This window comes from Equus asinus, chromosome 9 (genome assembly GCF_041296235.1).
Source record: "Equus asinus isolate D_3611 breed Donkey chromosome 9, EquAss-T2T_v2, whole genome shotgun sequence".
Lineage (NCBI taxonomy): Eukaryota > Metazoa > Chordata > Mammalia > Perissodactyla > Equidae > Equus > Equus asinus.
Genome location: NC_091798.1, coordinates 48,477,647 through 48,497,665, shown reverse-complemented (window position 1 = coordinate 48,497,665; position 20,019 = coordinate 48,477,647). Strand labels below are relative to the sequence as shown.

The 20,019-nt window shown below is 33.9% G+C and overlaps 1 protein-coding gene across 1 annotated transcript in view; it reads left to right on the top strand.

Moving 5' to 3' along the window:
- Positions 1 to 20,019, top strand: part of ADAMTS19 (ADAM metallopeptidase with thrombospondin type 1 motif 19) — a 237,160-nt gene that overhangs the window by 129,731 nt on the left and 87,410 nt on the right. Inside the window, exons 10-13 of the mRNA XM_044743732.2 lie at positions 1,108 to 1,258; positions 13,470 to 13,571; positions 18,377 to 18,507; positions 19,442 to 19,614. Of these exons, the coding sequence (XP_044599667.2) occupies positions 1,108 to 1,258; positions 13,470 to 13,571; positions 18,377 to 18,507; positions 19,442 to 19,614 (557 nt within the window). The remainder of the gene's footprint in view (positions 1 to 1,107; positions 1,259 to 13,469; positions 13,572 to 18,376; positions 18,508 to 19,441; positions 19,615 to 20,019) is intronic.

Below are 20,019 nucleotides of genomic sequence, written 5' to 3'. Positions count from 1 at the left end.
ACCTTTCCATTGTGATGCTTCTAAACTCTGAATCTTTTCTCATTAATATATAGTTTTCACCAGTATAATAGTCCTTGATTCACTTTTTTTCCACCTTCAACAGTGCTAGCACTTAGCTTCTGTCTGATTGGGAAAAGAAAAGTATTATTATTGTTCCAATTTTCGTTTAAAAGCCCGTGTTCTTTACCTATTCCTTTGGTAATAGAAAGAGCAGCTGAAACAGTAGGTGATATGCAAAGTGGTTAGTGAGAGAAAGAGAGAGATGCTTAAGGTATCCAAAAGCGTAAGTAAGAAATAGAGGAGCACCTAGCTAGCTAAATTCACTACACAGATAAATTTTATTCATTTCTCCTTACCATTCAAATTGGCAAGCCTATTTTTTTCTATCAAATGGATATTAAAATCTGCTAAAATATGATGTTTGTTACATTATCATAACTGTGTTCTGAAATGTGTGCATGCTCCTTGTCGTGATAGTGTAGAACAGCAATCAGTGCATGTAATGTTTTGAACACACCTCCTCACTGCAACAGCAGCCCTTCACCAGGCCCTAATGAGTTCCTAAGGACCATGTGTGATTTTGTATAGTTGCCTTCACATGAATCAGAACTCTGATAAAATTAAATGTCACTTCATAAATGGAAGTTGTATTACAATGTCAAATACGAAAATATTTGTACTGTTAATACTCACTTAAGAATGCTTTCCAGAGACTCTTTAAATCCCTGAATATAGTTGATTTCTTACCTTCACACATCACTTTTTGGCAAGTTGCTGTCTGAGTCTGAGCTGCTTCATCTTGTAAATGTGTAAAAGAAAACCACCTCACAGTGTTATGTAGGTTATCAGAGTTAATCCATATGAAAGACCTTTTAAACCAAAAAATTTTCTTAACTTGAACATTATTATCAGGATTATCTTAAATAACTGTAAGCAAATGATTCTTGTACATGGAATAATTTCTATGAGGATTTAGTAGAAGAGTTTATAAATAAAAGTGAGAACATATTTTTAATATTGTAAAAATATTTCCTGTTGCTATGCTACCTAACCATAACAACTTTTTACATTAAATTCAAAATTTTACACATATCTGCATATTGCCAGGTCAAAGGCCAGTAACTGCTTGCTACAGACAAATCCCCAAAGTGTCAATTCCGTGCTGGTTCCCTCCAAGTTGCCAGGGATGACATACACTGCCGATGAGCAATGTCAGATTCTCTTTGGGCCATTGGCTTCCTTTTGTCAAGAGATGCAGGTAAGGATTGTGTCCGGGTGGGAGTTTTTAAGTGTATCTTCACATTCATTGTTTAGAAATATTGATTGGAGGAGGGCAAGATGACTTTATTTTAAAGTTGGTAGCTCAAGAGCACCCCTATCTTGGAAAGAAAGATTTTTTAAGAGAAGGTTTCTGCATTTTTCCTCTGGCACTTTGGAAGTGATAGAAATAGGTGTGGGCATTTACTCAAAGTCAGGAAGGAATGACCTAAGAATTCCTACTTCAAAAATGGCACTGAAGTCAGGGAAGTATTTGCATTATGCCAGTTCAGTGCTTCTATTTTAAATCTCTGACTTTCTTAAATCGTAGGTCACTGGGTGAAATGTAATAAAAACGATGTATGAACATGTAATTGTGGAGGAAGAGTTATGTCTTTTAACCTTGAAAATAAAATGTCAAAAATATGTTCTACAGGAACAAAAATTAGAGAGTGCATTTCTAAGTAAACTAGAGGAAAAGGATAACCGTATGAGGGTAAACTAAGCAGTGTCTATGTGTTAGTATTCAAATGGTCACTGATTACTCAGAGAGGCCAGTTGTACCTGTCTAGAAAGTCTGAAGTCTGAAGACCTTCTTATCGATGTAAGAATTTTAGCTCTATTTACCCTTCCTTCTTTCTTTCCTTCTCTCTTCCTGCTGCCCATGCCGCATCTGCCCATCTCTTCCAGTACACACTCTCACACACACTTTGTATTTCAGGAATAAACTGATAACCATGCTTAAGGTGAATTGGTAGCTGTATTTCACTCTACCTGCATTTCTATGATTGCCTCAAAGGAGTTTGGCTTTGTTGAAGATAATGCTGTTTTGAATTACTGGTAGCGTAATTAAAATCCATTATAAGGAAAAGAGTATATGGCATTATGACGTATTTTATGCTCTCCCTGCTTTCTGATTCTTATCAAAGGAGTTGTTCACTTGTTTGCTTATTACTTTCTTCTCAATTTCCCGCATTAGTGTGTAAGCTCCATGAGGACAGAGAGTGTTTCTCCAGCATCTAGCCCAGTGGTTGGCAAATGGGAAGCACTCAGTGAATAACTGATTTAAGATTAAAATTAGTGAATGTATGAAGGAGATGTAGCTGCATTAAATGTGACGTGTGAAAGGATATGTCGACTGTAACACTCACCTGGCAATAATGGAGCTCAGAAGGAACTCGTGTAGGAGTGTGATTGTGACCTGATTCCCAAGGTTTACATGTGGCAGAGCCCTGGATTCTTGGAACTTAGCATCAGGTATAATGATGATGGTGGTCAGCTCGGCTCTATACCATCTGTCCCTGAAACCTCTGTGATCTCATCTACCAACCTTCTTCTTCACTCTACTCTCACCTGCAGGCCTTTAGCCAATCAAAAATTGGGTCACAATCTTCTTTCTTAAAACTTCATGATAAAATGAATATTTTGAAGTACACAGGGTTGATTTTGTGGGTAGACATTTTTACATGCTGAAATTAGCATTGTTTTGGAAAACAGAGTAGGCCGTCTACGTTTACCCTTGTAGTATTGTGTAGGACACAGTTTAAGTTCATGCAGTATAGAGAGTTGATAGAGCTGATAAGGGAAAATTTTCATATTTTATAAAGTACCCCAAGTGTTAGGAAATCTTAAGCAAATGATCAACCACAAACATGATTTTGGTAAATTTTAGATTGCTTTTCACAAACATTACTTTTAGAAATAATTTTTAATGTATATCCTATTGCAGTTAGTTAAATTTTACTAGTACCATTCTACAATATTTAGAACTCTAAAATACATGTCATAAAGTATGTAAATCATTTATGTTTATGATCTAATTCGATTCTTTTAAAAATTGTATGCCATAGTTATCATTCAACCCTATTTTACAGATCATTTGAGGCCTGTAGAAGTCAGAACAACTAAGTTCTTACACCTATTAAGAGGGAGCGTTAGATGCAAATCCAGAGAACAGAGTACGTTATAACCACTGTGCTCTACTGCCTCCTAAGGAGCTCAAACTTCTGTACATATTGTCTTCTGGATGGGAAACACTTTAGGTCAGATCCTGTATTTAAACTGAATTCATTTTATCTGCTGCAGCACCTATGCCATTAGGACTAAGAAATGTCTTAAGTGATTTATTTTGTTTTTCTCGGCTATTTGCTCTACTTATCTGGTCATTTCTCACTAACCCACTTGCACAGATTTTTTTCCATCTCTGAAAGTATAAGTGTTTATGGGGATTTTAAAATCTATGTTTCTCAGTATCTTAGGATGATGCCCTGTTTTAAACTAGGCATTTTGCAACTAAAATGAAGTTTTAGATATTGTTTTTTTCCTCTCAAATTTTGTATGTGTGACTTTTTTATTTCTAAAATTAGTTTTTTCTCTGGTTCTATCTGTGTGTAATCTTTATCAAGGACAATTTTAAAAACAATGCCAGGAAGGACTGGGCTGCTGTGGGCAGCCAAGGAAAAGCAGCGCCTCTGAGTTGGGGTTTGGTCAGGAGCGCGGGCTGGAGGGCCTGAGGCCTGAGCACTGACAGTGGTTCTGCCTCTTGTTAGTTGTGTAACCTTAGTCAGAGCTCTTTTTCTTTCTAAGCCACAATCTAGAGAACAAGAAATGGGACAACGTTATCTTTCAGAGTCTCTTAGAGCTAAGTGGCTGGACTTCTGTAGTTCTAAAATATAGTATTCTGATACCGCCCTTGAAAATCGTCATTCTAATCTCAAATTAGCACAGCATGCAAAGTGTAGGAACTAGATAGATACATAGGTAAGTAGGTAGGTGGGTAAATAGATAGGTAGGTAGATAGAACTATTGAAGGGATTATTTACAAACTCAGTCATTGATTTGACAAATATTTATTGAATTCCAACTACTTTCCAGAGACTATTCTATGTGCTGCTAATACAGCAAGAAACAAAGACCCCGCCTTCATGGAGCTTACATTATAGTGGAAGAAATAGACAATAAGCAAATACATATATAATATGTCAGTTGGTGGTAAGTATTTTGGAGAAATATAATCTCAGGCAAGAAGGGTAGGGAATACAACCAGGGATGAGAGGGTGGGAATGGTACTGTTTTATATAGGGTGATCTGGGAAGGTGACATTTGTTTAAAGATCTGAAGGAAGTAAGAAAGCAAGCCATGCATTTATCTTGGGAGGAATATAGCAACAGGAAACAGAAAGCAAAATGCCCTGGAATGCAGTTTTGGTTATGTTTTAAGTTTAAGATACCCATTAGATGTCCATGTGGAGACGTAAGTTGGTCTCAGATAGATACAAATCTAGAAGTCGTCAACAAGACGGTGATGTTGAAGACATGGTATTAAATAATAGCATTAGGAAATGAGTTAGATAGAAGAGAAAAAGTTGTAGGACTGAGAACTTGGTCACTACAATATTTGGAGGTTAGGAAGATAAAGAGAAAACAACAATTAAAACTCTGAATAAATCTGTTGGTCGGAATAGAACCAATAGAAAGTGAGACTCTGGTGCTAAGTGAAGACATTTTTCAAAGTGGAAAAGATTAGCTGTTCCAAAAGCTGAAGACAAGTGGAGTAACATGAAGTCTGAAAATATGCAATTGATATGATTTTCCCACAGGGTTTGGTACACTGATACTTGAATCTATCTGGAAATCCCTGAACAAATAATGTGTCAGAAGGTATAACTTAAAAATAGAATGGGAAATAGTTTTAGTGTGGAAGATTGAAGAGCTCTTCTTGGTAAGCCACGCACATATACCTTCAGGTGGATACATATGAAGTCACCACATCTACCAATCTGTGGTCTAGGTTTTGTACAAAATGAATCTCCTGGAAGGCAAGCTTCATAACATCAGAGTAGTCGTCAGTCTTTCTTATCACTGTACCTCTAGCGCCTAAAACAATAAATATTTGTTAAATGAGTAAGTGAATCAATTGAATTTTGGAGTAATGATTCTAAATTTTTACTTTTATAAATAGTTGATTCTAAGATATATAATATTCCAAGATAACATGAAGATAACCTTCTAGAGATTAACTTAGTGGCTGCATAAAAGTCAACCTATAAGAGTAGATAGCTTATGTTTCACAGCTTATACGTGAGTTAATCAGGCATCCTTAGGAGCATCTCATTTCCAATCAATTATAAATAAGTATCAAGCTGCATGGAGTGAAGATTCATAGCAACTTTTCAACATGTTTCTCATAGAATCTTAGAGAAAATGGCAGTTGGTCCATGGTATTTGAATTAGACATTGCTCTTCCATACTTGTACACGGATAGTTATATACAAGCGCCAGAGACTCCAACATTACATACATGCTGATCTAATTAATGATATAAATTTACCCTTAGGATAGCAACTTACATCTGCAAAATGTTTCAAGGCATAGCTGTAGAGTTGCTTACGAAGCATCTTAAGCCCCCAGTAATAATACTTCACTCTTCTATGTTAATTTGCTAACTTCTCGGATGGTCTTGTTCCTGAGTCCTAAGCAAGTCCTGCCTCTAGGCCATCTGGCATCTTGTGGCTGAGCCAGCTCCAGCTGCATCAAGTCATTGTAATGGCTGCTTGAAGTTACTTAGCCTGGCTAAGAATACAGAGGTATGAATGTTTCCCTAGAAACAGTAAGAAGTGGCCACACAAGATTTACGTTTTTTGAGTAAGAAGAAAGTGTGCTAAAAAATTGAAGACCTCCAGGAAACTTAAGCTTCTGCCTTTGGTTTTGGATTAGGCATAGTATGAATTGTATGCATATTATATGGTACAGAAAACATTGTATAGTATAGAAAGTTATTATTACTATATAAGAAAGTTATCGAAACTTATCATATAGAATAGAAACTTATTATATAGTATAGAAAACATATTATATAGTATAGAAAACTTTCTAGTGTAATTGAATCATATGGTGACTTTAAAAAGTAGCATATAAAGTTCCAGTTTTACATTTCTCTTTCATCAACTTGATACATCAGTATGTGTCGCACTTCTAAAACCTCTCATTAGATCCAATGAACAGGCTGGCATTGAAATGAGGTACCTTATGAAGAATTCTAGAAGACATCACAGTTGCTGTGATTTGCCATTGTGAAATTCCAGAGGCAACAGGAATTTTGACTTAAAAAAGCTTGACATGAAGTGGCTCTTGATGGCCAGTAGTTGCTTGGGCAACTAAGACAGCATCATTGATAAATCGTGTCAAGGTTGGTGAAGCTGTAGATTTTTAAAGCCCTTTCTTCCTGTAAGATCAATAAAGTTGTGGTGGGTTAAAACTACCAGAAGTTGATTCTGCCTGTTTTGCCATCTAACCAGAGCTTCATCTTGTCCTTGAGCTTGAGTCCTACACAGTCTGTGAGAACATGAGTTTGATGCACTTTATTTGACTAGATAATCTAGTTCTTTAATTTCTTTTCTTAGAACTAATTTTTTTCATGACTTCTTACTGACATGGGCTTTTATTGTTAAAGTCCCTTTCTTGTAAATGATCTATTTACATTTTTGGCCATTTTTCAATTTTCTGGTTTTTATTTGTAAATAGTGAGTCATTTGTGTGTTAACTTTTTATACAGTGTCCTTAGTCTTTTAATTTTGAGGTGGTCAAATCCGTCAAATTTTCCCATTAAGACTGTGGTGTTTTGGTTTGATTTTGTTTTGTTTTGTTTTCGTCTTATGCGAATTCTTCCCTACTCTGGAATTAAATTCTTATATGGTACATTCATTTTCTTTCACCTTAAATATTTCTTTAGCCCCAGAGACATTATGGATTTAATTTTTAATTTATTAATGAAGGAAGTTTTTAAAAGATAATTTTTTATTATTTATGCCTACTTTTATTGCACTGAAATAAGATGAAGTAGTCCTTATGATGCCACCTCTTTAAAATTTATTAGTTTCCTGTTTAATGTCATACATGATGAATTTTAGTAATTGTTCTCTGTATACTTCAAAGAATGTGTATTCTTTAAAGTTCATTATCTACCACTAGATCTCAGATGAAGCATATTAATATTATTATTCAAAATATCTATTTGTTTGCTTATTTTGGTTTGGTTGATCTATCAGTAACTGATAGGCATGTGTTAAAGTACCCAACTCAAACTGTTATTTTTTATCTCCTTGTAATTCTATTGTTACCTTATATAATGTTGAGTTATATTACTAGGTGCATACACATTTATGGTTTCTTGTCTGCTTGCTCTGTTTTTTCCTTTTCCATTTTTTTTTAATGACTTGTGCCTTAAGATTTATTTTGCCAGGCATTAAAACCACTATCCTGGCTAATATTTTCCATACCTTCATCTTCAACCTTGCCAGATATAAATATAAATATGGATATGGATATAGATAGATAGATAGATCTACTAGAGAAAAGCAATTGCTAGATTTTATATTTTTCTGGTTAAACCAATGTAGTAGTTTTTGTATTTTCTTCAGCTAGTTTAACAATTTTACATTTATTTGAACTAGTGGTTTTTAGGATCTTTATTCTGTCAACCTATTCTATGTTTGTGTTTCATATTTGTCCTCTACTTTTTCCTCTTTTTCTCCTTTCCTGTTTTCCATTGGAAAAACCAAATTTTCATCTGCATTCAAAAGTCATACATTCTTTATATGTTTTTATATGTATCAGTAACTGGTTCTTTTTTCTTGCTGAATAGTATTCCACTGGTAGGTAAACTATTTTGTTTATTAAGTCACCTCTTAATAGACCTCTTGGATGTTATCTATTGTGAGTAAGTCTACTCTGAACACTTGTGAATGATTATTTGTGTAGACATAGTTTTTATTCTGCAGTATTAATACAGTAACACATTATGTATTAATACATTATTTTCTTACAAACTGTTGCCTATGGACTGGCTTCCTGTTTTTGTAGATAAAGTTTTACTGAAACATAGTCACCCTCATTTGTTCACATGTTCTCTTTGGCTGCCTTCAAGCTACAATGACAGTGTTGACTAGTTGCAACAGAGACTATATGGCTCACAAACCTGAGTTATATTCTATTTGTCATTTTGCAGAAAAAGTTTGCTGACCCCTGCTGCAGATACCTTGGATTCTGTTTTATTCCTCCAAAGAGTGTTTTGTCTTTTGTTTTCACAGACAATTAAGTTTGATAGATTCAAACTGGAAACTTTGTCTTACCTACTGTAGACAGCACCTCGTATCTTGGATCAGTTCACTCTTACTTTATCTGGGCTATTTGGAGTGTGTCCCGTGTATATGTGGGTCACATGTTAGCTAAAGACTTAGGCTTCCCTAACTCTCTTCCTTTTGGATTGTTCTTTCAGTTTTTGGCAGCATTGACCATCCTGGTTTCTGTCTTTAGGAGTCTAAAACAATGGCCTGTTTTTCACTGTTGATTTAGCCACTCGTTGTCATGCTAAGACCACAGGCTACTATTAGGTCAAAGTTGCAAAGATGGCGAACTCAACTTGTACCAATCCCTTCAGCTCCTCTGAAAAATTTATCTGCTTTTCTTCACTCTCCAGAACCATCAGGAAGTTATTTTTTGTGTTCTGTCCACAGTTTATGGTTGTTATCTACTGGAGGGCTGGTCTTCTTGGAACTTACTCCACCATTCCAGAAGGGGGATCTTTTTATCTTATGTCTCTCTTTCATACTAGGAAATTCTGGATCATTTTTCTTTCAAATATATCAAATAGTTCCTTTCCACTTTTCATGTTTTTTCTTTTCTTTGGGGCTTCATTAACTACATACTGACAGTTCTCCTTTCTCTAAATTTCTTCTTACTCCTTGACTTTCCTTAACACATTCTGATATGTTCTATTGAGGAGTCTTTTGCAGCTCACTGCTTTATTTGTTAGCTATGCGTAAACTACATTTTCCTTCCCATTTCTGTTTCTCAACTTCTGCCACTAGCAATCTTGAAGTATATGGGGAGGTGAAACAGAATACATAAAACTTATTTAACGGTCAGTGTCTGAATCTTCTCTGTTAAGGGATAAAGTTTTTGGGATGTAAATGAGCTAAATTTCTAGTATTTCTTCCCACTAAAAACAAAATTTATAATAATGGCTATAATTCAATTATTGTTTCTTTACATAATCAACATTTATTTAGATTTATCCTCATTTTTATCAGTCTCTTTGCTCACCGCTGCTTTTCAGTCCTTTTCTCTGAGATCATATTCCTTCTTGAAGGACATCATTTAGAAGTTCTTTTTGGGCAGATCTGTTGGTGGTAAATACTCAGTTTTTGTTTCCTTGACAGTCTTTATTTAACCTTCAGTCTTGAGTAAAATTTTAGCTGAGTTCAGGAGTCTAGATTGACAGTTATTTTATTCCTCTTGCCACTTTGAATACATAATGTGTTCACTTTCTTGTGTTGGTGCCAAGATGGCATCTCTACCATTTTCCTAATCTTACAAGAAAATTTTCTACATTTCACTGTTTTTATTGATGTTTGCTGTAGATTTTCATAGATGCCTGTTAATTCTGAAGACATCTCCTTCAATAGCTAGTTTGCTAAGATTTTTTTTAATGAATGGATATTCAATTGCATCACATTCTTTTTATCCATAGGTATAAAAATCATAGATTTTAAAGTTATTGATGTGCTTGATTACATTAATCAAATCTCTAGTATTACAGTAACCTTGTATTCCAAGGAAAAACCCAATTTGGTCATGATAATTGCATTTTTCAATGCATTACTGAATTCAGTCTCTTAGCACTTGTTTAGCATGTTTAAATCTGAGTTAATAAGTGAGGTAGATCACTATTTTCATTTTCTTTTAAAATTCCTGTCTGGTTTGGGTATCATAAAGTGTGTTTAGAGGTGTTCTCTTTTTTCCTGTTCTCTAGAGAGTTATGTAAATTGAGGATCTAAGTGTCTGAACAGATTGTTAATTTTTGGACCAGATGTGTTCTTTGTGGGAAGATTTTTAACAATTAATTTTAACTATTCTATGGTTGCAGAATAGTTCAGCTTTTCTATTTGTTCTTGGGTTGATTTTAGTAAGTTTTAGTAAGTTTTGAAGAATATTTTTTCATTTCATATACGTCATCAAGTTTATTGGCATAAAGTTGTTCATAATGTCTTCCTATTTCTGTTCAAAGTTTGCATTATCTGTCATTATGCTTTCATTTTTTATTCCTAATAGTGTTTATTTTTGCCTTCTTTTTTTCTTGATTTTTGGTTTTATTAGTATTTACAAAGAACTAGGTTCAGCTTTTTCTTATTCTTTTGTCTCTGTTTTTTATTTTTTTAATACTTCTCTTCTATTTCTTCCTGTCTTCCATCCTTAATAATACTAAGGTATTCTGTAATGAAAAAGAATGTTTTTGAAAATATTATCCCCTACTAAATTACATTTGCAATCAAATATTAAGTTACTGAAATTGTGTTTTAGAAGATAATTTTGGAAGAATAAGGAGTTATATGTCCAAGATTTAGTTGTTACTTCCATGTATATGCACTTAAGATTTTTTTATTTTAATGTAAATTTCAGAACATCTTAATGAAACTATTTGCTATAAAGAAAGACATGGGTAAGGTTACCTTTGAACGTAAATTTTATGATATTTATACATGGACGATTAGTCTTCCATTTAAAATATATAGTATTTTCATGTAAACATTTTAAAAGCCTACTTGAAATAAACATCTGAATTCATCTTATGTGCTTTTAGTGGTCTTTTTTTATTATAGAAGAATAAAAAAGGAATATTGTATCATTTTATTAGTTTTCAAGGAAATGCTGAGTTGTACATTTCTGTACTGGATTTCTGTGCAAAGCTTTCTAAGTTTTAAAGTCCTTTTCTTAATTGACATCTTAAGTGATTTCAGCAATTAAGTTGAAAACAATGTTTGACTCTGGCCTGTCTAACACATGGAGAGTGTTTGGTTCTAACAAAATACCCAACCCTGCCCTACATTATCTTAAGAATAGGCTTGATATTATATAGCTCTAATATCATACATCTGAGATATTCTGCCTCTCAAGGTGAAAAGAGTCCATACCATTTCTTCAATATTATCTTGCTTTACTTTTGACAGTTTGGTTTGAAATCCTGAATCTGAGTTATTTTTAAGAATGAGGCTGTGATTTACTTACCGTTAAGATCCCTAGACCTGCAGAACATAAAGGGTAAAGAGATCTCCTGTATGAGAGATTTACTCTACATGACTGTGCTTATCTTGAAACGCTGCCAAGTTTGCTTTTATGTTCTCAGTGCCTCAAGTGGGACTCAATTAGAGTACCTGCTGTTTTGAGTAGCAGATAACGGTGGGAGGTCAGAATTTAGACCACCAACAGTGTTCAACAAGCAAGTGTTATTTTAAAAGTACAGCATAGATTTGCTTTAGTTCAGTATGCATTGGTTAACTAATGAACTTGACTAAAATAATTCGTGTTATAACACAACTAAGCTTTATTGAATATAAGTAATGCAAAATGCTTCCTTGGTGAAAAATTTAGCATTTGGTTCCATGCTTATAAAACATTCTTTACAGAAAGGTCTTGGGGGGGAAAAACTCTTTTAGGAACCGAAATTCTAAGGTTAAAGATCCATTAATTCAAATATAAATGTGTCCACCATAGTACATGATAAACAACCTCTCTGTCTATTTTCAAGAGTCTAAAATATTGCAGAGAAACAATTTTATTTAGGCATTCTTTAAAATAAGTTCCTGGATGAATTTTTGGTAAATGATGTGTGTGAATAAACACATATAAGTTAAGCTAAATCATATCCTAAATATAATAAGATTATTTGTATAAAATATTTTAAAGCAGAAAAGCTGTCACAGCAGATAAAATACATGATGTAAATAAAATATATCACACTCTTGCCATAGACTATTGAATTTTTAAGGGCTTACAAACATTTAGGGAATCTAAGTTTTTAAATAAGTAGAGAATAGAAAAATAGTATTTTGGGAGTTGTGGCAAATTTAATATTAGAGTTGTAACAGCCCTATTTGAAATATTAGTTTAAATATATTTTTACCCAAAGTATTTAATAGATTTGAGTCGTAAGTTAATTTTAACTTTGCAGTGATTTTTAGCGTGTTTTGAACACCACTGCCAGAATAAACCTCCTAAAATAACCTTTTTATCTTATCAACTTGCTGGTCAATTGCTAAGTGGCTTCTTTTTCCCTACAAATATGAAATCCTTCGTCCTTTCTGGCATTCAAGATCTGGTTCTTCTGTCTTAAAATCTTTTTCACTCCTCCCTTACATTCTGTGCGTCCTGTCATGACAGTGGCCTGCCCACCTTTTTATGACTGTGCCTTTCACATTGCTGCTCTTCTGCCTGTATTGGCCTGTTCTCTTCCACCCTCTTCTCCAAGTATCTGGATGGGTAGCAGCATAATCATCTTCACTATAGATTACTCTAATCACCTTTGAATGTTCCCAATGGATTTCATATTTCTATGCAACTTATTAATAATATGCTGTGTCTAAAAAAACTTCAGTCATCTTACGGAAATAGAAAGTCCTTAAGAATGTGTCAGCTGTGCCTCTTTATATCTATGTCTCTGGGCTGGGCCCAACTATAACTGTGACTTAGTTTCTGACAGTCTTCCCGCTTGCATTTCCCTAGACTTCTCTCTGTTCATTATTGCTATGTCTCTGCTGCTTTATCCTAGTATTTCTTTTTTGTTCCCTTCAACTTTTCCCTAGAAAAAGTTCATCGTGTCCTAGAGATCTAAAACTCATTCATACTGAGGTAAAAATGACTGATAACAATTTATGGAAACATACCCACTGAGCGTCTATGTATTGCGTTAAGTGCCAATGCTATGTGATGAAATAATGAAGTACTAACCATGGCATTTAAGCATCAAGCAGAGCATAAGTGAGGACAGGCTTTAGGACACAAGGCACTAAATTCATACCGCAAACATAAGCACTTAATTCTCCCAGCCTGGTTCATATAATTGTATAAGTAATGATTTTTAGCATAAATTTTTCTGTTGTAGCTACTTAATCTTGCATAATCTCATGTTTTACTTAAAGAAATTTTAAAGGACTTAATTTTTTAAACAGATTTTATGTTTTTATGCATCAATTTTTCCATCACTATAAATGAACTATGTACTGTTTCAATTATAAGTTTAATAGAAAAAGTACCTAAAACATATTTGTCTTCAGATAATTTCTGTTTTTCTATCTGAATAGCTTTCTCAAAAATTATTGACTTAACCTCAAAAACATGATACCTTCCCCTTATTAGTTATTGTACCCTTGTTTTCAGCATGTTATTTGCACAGGGTTGTGGTGCAAGGTAGAAGGTGAGAAAGAATGCAGAACCAAACTAGATCCACCAATGGATGGAACTGACTGTGACGCTGGTAAGGTAAGTCGTTTGTGTTGCCCAAAGTTAAAAAGAATATTAAATGAAACTTAAACGTGCATTTTCTCCTCTCAGTGTAACTGGCAGGACGTTTTCTTCTGCCAGCTGTATATGTATCCATCTTAACACTAGTGGAATACTTTTAGTACATGTGAAAATTTCAACATTTCATCTAATCTTAATTTTGACTTTTATATTTTTTCAAATCCATGGTTGTTTTGTTAATATTGATGTGGTTATTTTTTATTGTTGTTGATTATGAGAATGTTGAAAGTCAAATACATGTATTACTTTAACAAAAAATGAATTCTTTTTTTTTACTATTTAAATGAAACATAAGTAAAATAGTCACAAATAATAGCATAAATAGTAGAAGTTCTCAGAGCTGATGAATATATTTCAGGTATAAAATATTGTTTCAGGAGAACCACTGAGTATAATTTTTCCTTGTCACTTCAAGCATCATAAGTAAAATATTCTAAATAACATTTTGGGGATTAGTAAAATATTTGACTGCCTAAGTTGTTTAACCTAATGTGTTTCATAAGGCTATTGGAGTTTATTAGTATACATTTCCAGATCAAAATAATTGCTGTTAAAAATTAATTTTCTTTTGAAGAATGTGAAGTAGGTAGATTTACACATACACTTCTAATTATGATTAATTTATTCAAAAGATAATAGTTCAACAGTTTACATAATTTTCTAGTTTTTATTCTGTGAAGGAAAAGTAAAAGATTATCCATTTACTCATTAGATGTAAGATCAGAAACCTTGCCTCTGAAGAACAAGAATTTTTATTACATTTAAAAAGAACAACATAAATATTATTTGGGATGAATTACGTAGTGAAAAAAATTTTTATATAGAGTGCTAGTTGAAAAACACATCAACTTGAAAAAGGAACAGAGTGGAAATCTAGCAGTTACACTTCTAGAATGTTGTCCTAAGGAAATACACATGTGCACAAAGATAGGCACATGTGTGTGTACACACACACAAATGCTTGTGTAAAAGTACCATTTGCAATGGTGAGAAATGAGAAAAAACAAATATATTCATAAGTACAGGAATGGTTACAGTGTAGCTGTTTAGAGAATGAGGTATATATATCTGTATGTACTAATATGAAAAGATCTACAAGACATGGTGGTTAGTACATAGGTATGTCAGAAAAATTGATACTTTATGATATCATTTGAGATTCAAGAAACAAAGTTTGTATATGGATGTGAATATGCACACACAGAGTATATATTTTTAAATGTAGAAAATGGCTTGTAAATATAAACTCTAAACTGTAATTAGTACTTAATGCATGGTAGGGAAGTGGAATTGGTGAATGGGAGAAACACCATAGGAGGTGAGGGTGAATATAACTTTTGTCCAGACATGTCTGGATTGTTTGACACTAGCATGTAGTCATTTATTACTTCTATGATTTCTTTAATTTAAAAAAGTGTACAAATTAAGTTCAAAATATAAATAAAACAACTAGAAATGTTTTATCACTAGACACAATCAATAAGAAAATGGTTCCTTGAAAGGGAACTTCTGTGAAATGTCAGTCAGTTGTTTACAGATTGTGCCAGATATTTTTCCATGAGCTTATATGGAGAGTCAGAATCTGTGTCTGTGTTATTTGTTTAATGATACACAAAAATGCAATAATGTGTGTATAATGGGCAAGCCTCACAGTATTACACTCGGTAATTTATTGTTTGGGTCATAAAACTCTGCACCAGAAATAGTTTTCATCATCCTTGAAACATGAAAGCCGTGATAAACAGAGATAACAAAATCTTCAGCCCTATTTCTTCATACATCTCACAACCCATTCATCTTACTTAGTTCTTCTTTGGCAATCTAAAATCTCTTCATTTTTATCATTTGGTGTCCTAAATTAATTTTTTGTCTATTATTTTTTGTTCTGATATTTATGAGAATAATTTGCATTCTTGAGGTCTCTAAAATAAACTTATTCTTTCAGCAATCAAAATTGTAATTACTCATCAAAAGTAAAATGTTTTAGTTCCCTATAATTGTGGTAATGATATTCCTTTAGTGATTCTGTAATGCTTTGTGTGTTGAAATAACTAATGAACTTCTCAGTTCCTCAGGCCATGTGGGCTTCTTCAAATATCCATCTGCTCCAGCTGTTGTAGGAGCCATCATGAAAACAGCTTCCAGCACTCTGAGGTTGAGTGCTGTAGTGCTAAAGTATTTGAATACTTGCAACTTTGCACTAAATACTGCTGGCTTGGTACATTGCAAATCAGGAAACAAAGCTGGGAATTTTGTAATGTGTTATCCTCTACTGATGTTAATCTAGCTGTATAACTAGTTCATCTAAGAGTATATAATTAAATCTGAGAACATGCCTGCAGAATTTCGTGATTCAAAATGGTTGTGAAAATTGGAATTGATCAACTATTTACAGACAGCATTTTCCAAATTGAAAGCAACTTGTTTTCTTTCTTCTCCTTTTCTCTTTATAAAATCATCATCTATGTTTACATTTACATTTAACAGAGGTTAAAGAGTTGGTCAATGATTTGGTAAAAATCAAGAAATGTATATTTTCTTTTTACAATGTTTGCTAAGAGTTAGGGAAAGGGGCAGGAAACTTAAATACCAACTTACTAGAATTTTTAGACTGCTTTGAAGGAATCTACATAATATATTTTAGTTATTTACTTTCCTAAATTACAATTCTTGTAGTTACCGTCATCATTCGTTATTTAAAAAGTGAAGACTGTATTATCCTTATAATCAGAAATTTGCATATGTAGAGAGTTTATTGTCTTCTTTCCTCCTCTTCTCTCATCCAACAATGTATGTAGAAGAAAATTTGATGGGAGAGTAATGTTTCTTTTGACATCTCCATCATTAACTTCCTAGACATAGCCACATAGAAATTTGAGAGAATAGAAATATAATCTTCTTTTTTTTAGGTCACATACTGTCCCAGATTATATGTCTATATTATATATTCCCTTTAGCATTTTCATAAATCAGATTGAATTAGTAGATATGACTTTTTGCCCTGAGCTAACATCTGTGCCACTCTTCCTCTATTTTGTATATTGGTTTCCACCACAGCATAGCTGCTGATGAGTGGTGTAGTTCCGCTCCCAGGAACCCAACCTGGGCTGCCTAAGCAGAACATGCTAAACTTAACCACTAGACCACGGGGCTGGACCCTAGAAATGACAAATTTTGAGCTCTTTAAACCATGTATAATATCTTTTTAGAGACTGAAAAATACAAATGAAAGAAAACATGCTGCTAGAGAAGCATCGTTAGGCTCATTTTATATACAAACTCGGTAGAATATATTGTATAATAATTTAAACAAAACGTTTAACATTTTTCTCTATGTTGAGGCACAGCATTACCTAGAAGACATAAAAGCAGGTTCTCATAGTTTCATCAGGAGATCAGTTTATCTGCCAGGTGATGAACTTTAAGTATTATACTATGCTTTCTCTAAATTTCCCTGATTTGTGTATGCTTATTGGCTTGCATATCTGTTTCCTTTTTTCCTCAGCTGCCAGATGTGGTCTAGTTTAAATGATGTGCAAGTCTAGGTGTCGGTCTTTCCCAGAATATTTTTAGTCTGCTGTGAACTCTAGCCCAGCCTTTCAATGCCAGCTTGCTGCTAAATGGGCAAGGAACTCTGATATGCACTCTGGGAAAAATAAACACCCTTCAAGTAGGCCAAAACAATTTGACCAATTGAAGTTTGACAGCTTTCACATTGATTTTTTTTCCGTGAATGGCATAACATTGTTAAATCCTTAAAACCAGTAAATTGCTTAAAAGTTTTCACAGGGTCTATTTTTTCCCCTTTTGCAATTTTCAGACTGAATCTTCGTACAAAATCCCAATTTATTTAATGATAATCTCAGTTGTTGAGGTTTATTTTTTTTCAAGCCTAGATTTAAAACTTCTGAATCTAAAAGAGGTCACCAACTTTTGGCAACCATTCCTCGATGACCACAGAAACAGCCTCTTTTGCTGCTTTTGTTTAAAGTTAATGAAAAAATAAATATAAAAAAGAGAATGAGCACACTCCTTTCTCTTCTTTTATGGTTATCTTTTTCAGTTAAAAGATACCAAATAAGCTACAAAATAATTGGAGTGAAATGACGGAATCTCAAAGAGTCTAAGTACTAAAGTCTTTCAAATAAACAGCTTTCAAAAGAAAACTGGCTATCATGTGAATTCACGATTTCGATTGGAACTCTTTCAGAAAAAAAGCATAAAGGAGAGTGCTAAAATTAAATCATATTCTTTTTCTTTTTTAATTACAAGGAAAGAGAATACCCTGAATCACTGAAATTTGAAATCAAAATCGCTGTTTGCTAAAATGTCTGCTTCACCCTGGTTATCTTAGAAGAACATTCATGTCTTTTTTTCCCATTCTTAAATGCTTTTTTCATTTCTCCCTTTTAAATTGTTGTGTCTCTTAGAATGTGTTAGTTTTTCTTTCCTGGCTCACAACCCCAAATTCCCTCTTCATCCTATCTCTGTCACAAGTACTGAATTCTCAGGGCTACGGTACAAATATCTGTGTGTGGTTTTCATGGCAAGACTGTATGATCTGACATGAGAACTGGGAAAACGAGGCCTTTATGTTACTATGACAATAAGCAAGTGCCAATTTATTTACGGTCTTTTTCAATTCCACGTGTTTGGGGTTCTACTAGACCTGATTTAATCACAATTCCAGTGACTCTATAGGCCAGTGAATGATTTTCCATTGTGCCCTGATTTGTTCACCTAAGACATAACTTTTGGAATAGTGGTGTAAGGCTGGAGAATGTACCAGCAGGACCCCAGCAACTGGACATGTGGCCGGAGAGTGGAGCGTGTGGAGTCCCTGTAGCCGAACCTGCAGTTCTGGGATCAGCAGTCGAGAGCGCAAATGTCCTGGGTAAACGCAAAGTTCCTGGATTGGGGGAGGGCGTTTTTGTCTTCAGTTTTGAAATGCAAAGGTTTTACTGATAAACCTTGTTGGACAGCAAAAGAAGCCCCTCAAATCCTACTCAGCTTTGGAAAATAGAAAAGTCCCTCAAATTATTTATTTTATATAAAACTTCCTTTTAAGAAGAAAATAAGACAGCCTTTCTAAGAACAAATAATTAAATGCTACACAAGGTAGTTTCTTGAGTAAATCAAATAAAATATTGTGTTTAAGCAGGGAAACGTATTAGAAAAAGCAAAGCAACATTTAAAGGAACTGAGAGAACAGGAAGATGGTAGGGCTTCAGAAAGGGAGGGAATGAGAACAAAAGTAATGTCCATAAAGCGAAGGCTGATAAAAAACGAAAACATGCTAAGCACAAGCACAGACAGGGATCATTCCAAGATCAGCTTGTTCAACCCCACCTTTCCTAGGATGACCCTAGGAAAGTGTGTAAGGAAGTCTTTGCAGCTTTATGCTTTAACTCTTGATTTGACTCAGTGGCCCACTTCCTTCACAAGCAATTTTAAAGAATTTATATGAAAATGTGAGAGGCATCTCCTATTCTAAGAACCAAAATCCTTTGTGAGAATTGCAGGCTTTCTATTTTTCCCCCAGTCTCTGCCCTTTACTCTTCTGTATCATTTTCATGGCAAGCTGACTTTTATGTCTCATGCATTTTGGAAGGTAAATTGATCAAGGCTTGGAAAAAATATGTAATTTTTAAAAAATTAACATATGGATTTCCTACTATTACCAGTCATTTATGATGTCTACATTTTCAAAAGTTAGTTTAGTATAAAAGATTATACCTTGTTAATATAGTGGTTTTTAATATTTTTTTAAATGAGTAGTTAACATTAAAAAAAAAGATAAAATTGATTATTTGTACTATCTTTTCTAGGCTAGGTTCTGAAGCAAGGGATTGTAATGGTCCCAGAAAACAATACAGAATATGTGAGAATCCACCTTGTCCTGCAGGTTTGCCTGGATTCAGAGACTGGCAATGTCAGGCCTATAGTGTTAGAACTTCGTACCCAAAGCATGTACTTCAGTGGCAAGCTGTCATGGATGAAGGTAGGAACACCCACATCACCACCATCTTCATTAAATAGACTTCTAGGTTTGCAAAATGTTTTACAAGACTAGGGCACGTTATTTTACAGGTTATGTTCTAGGTATTTCAGAGCTCTGTTTTTTGTACCTTTATTGACGTAACAACCACAAGCACTGACTTAAAAATAAATTTAAAAAATATAGAGAGATTATTGCACACCTATTAGATTAACTAAAATAAAAAAGAATGACAATGCCAAATACTGGTGAGGATGAGGAGAAACGATCTCTCATATATAGCTGGTGGGAATGTTAAATGGTCCAGCCATTCTGAAAAATAGCTTGGCAGTTTCTTAAATAACTAAACATATGTTTAGCATATAGTTTAGGGAAAAAACCACTCATGGGTGTTTATCCCAGAGAAAT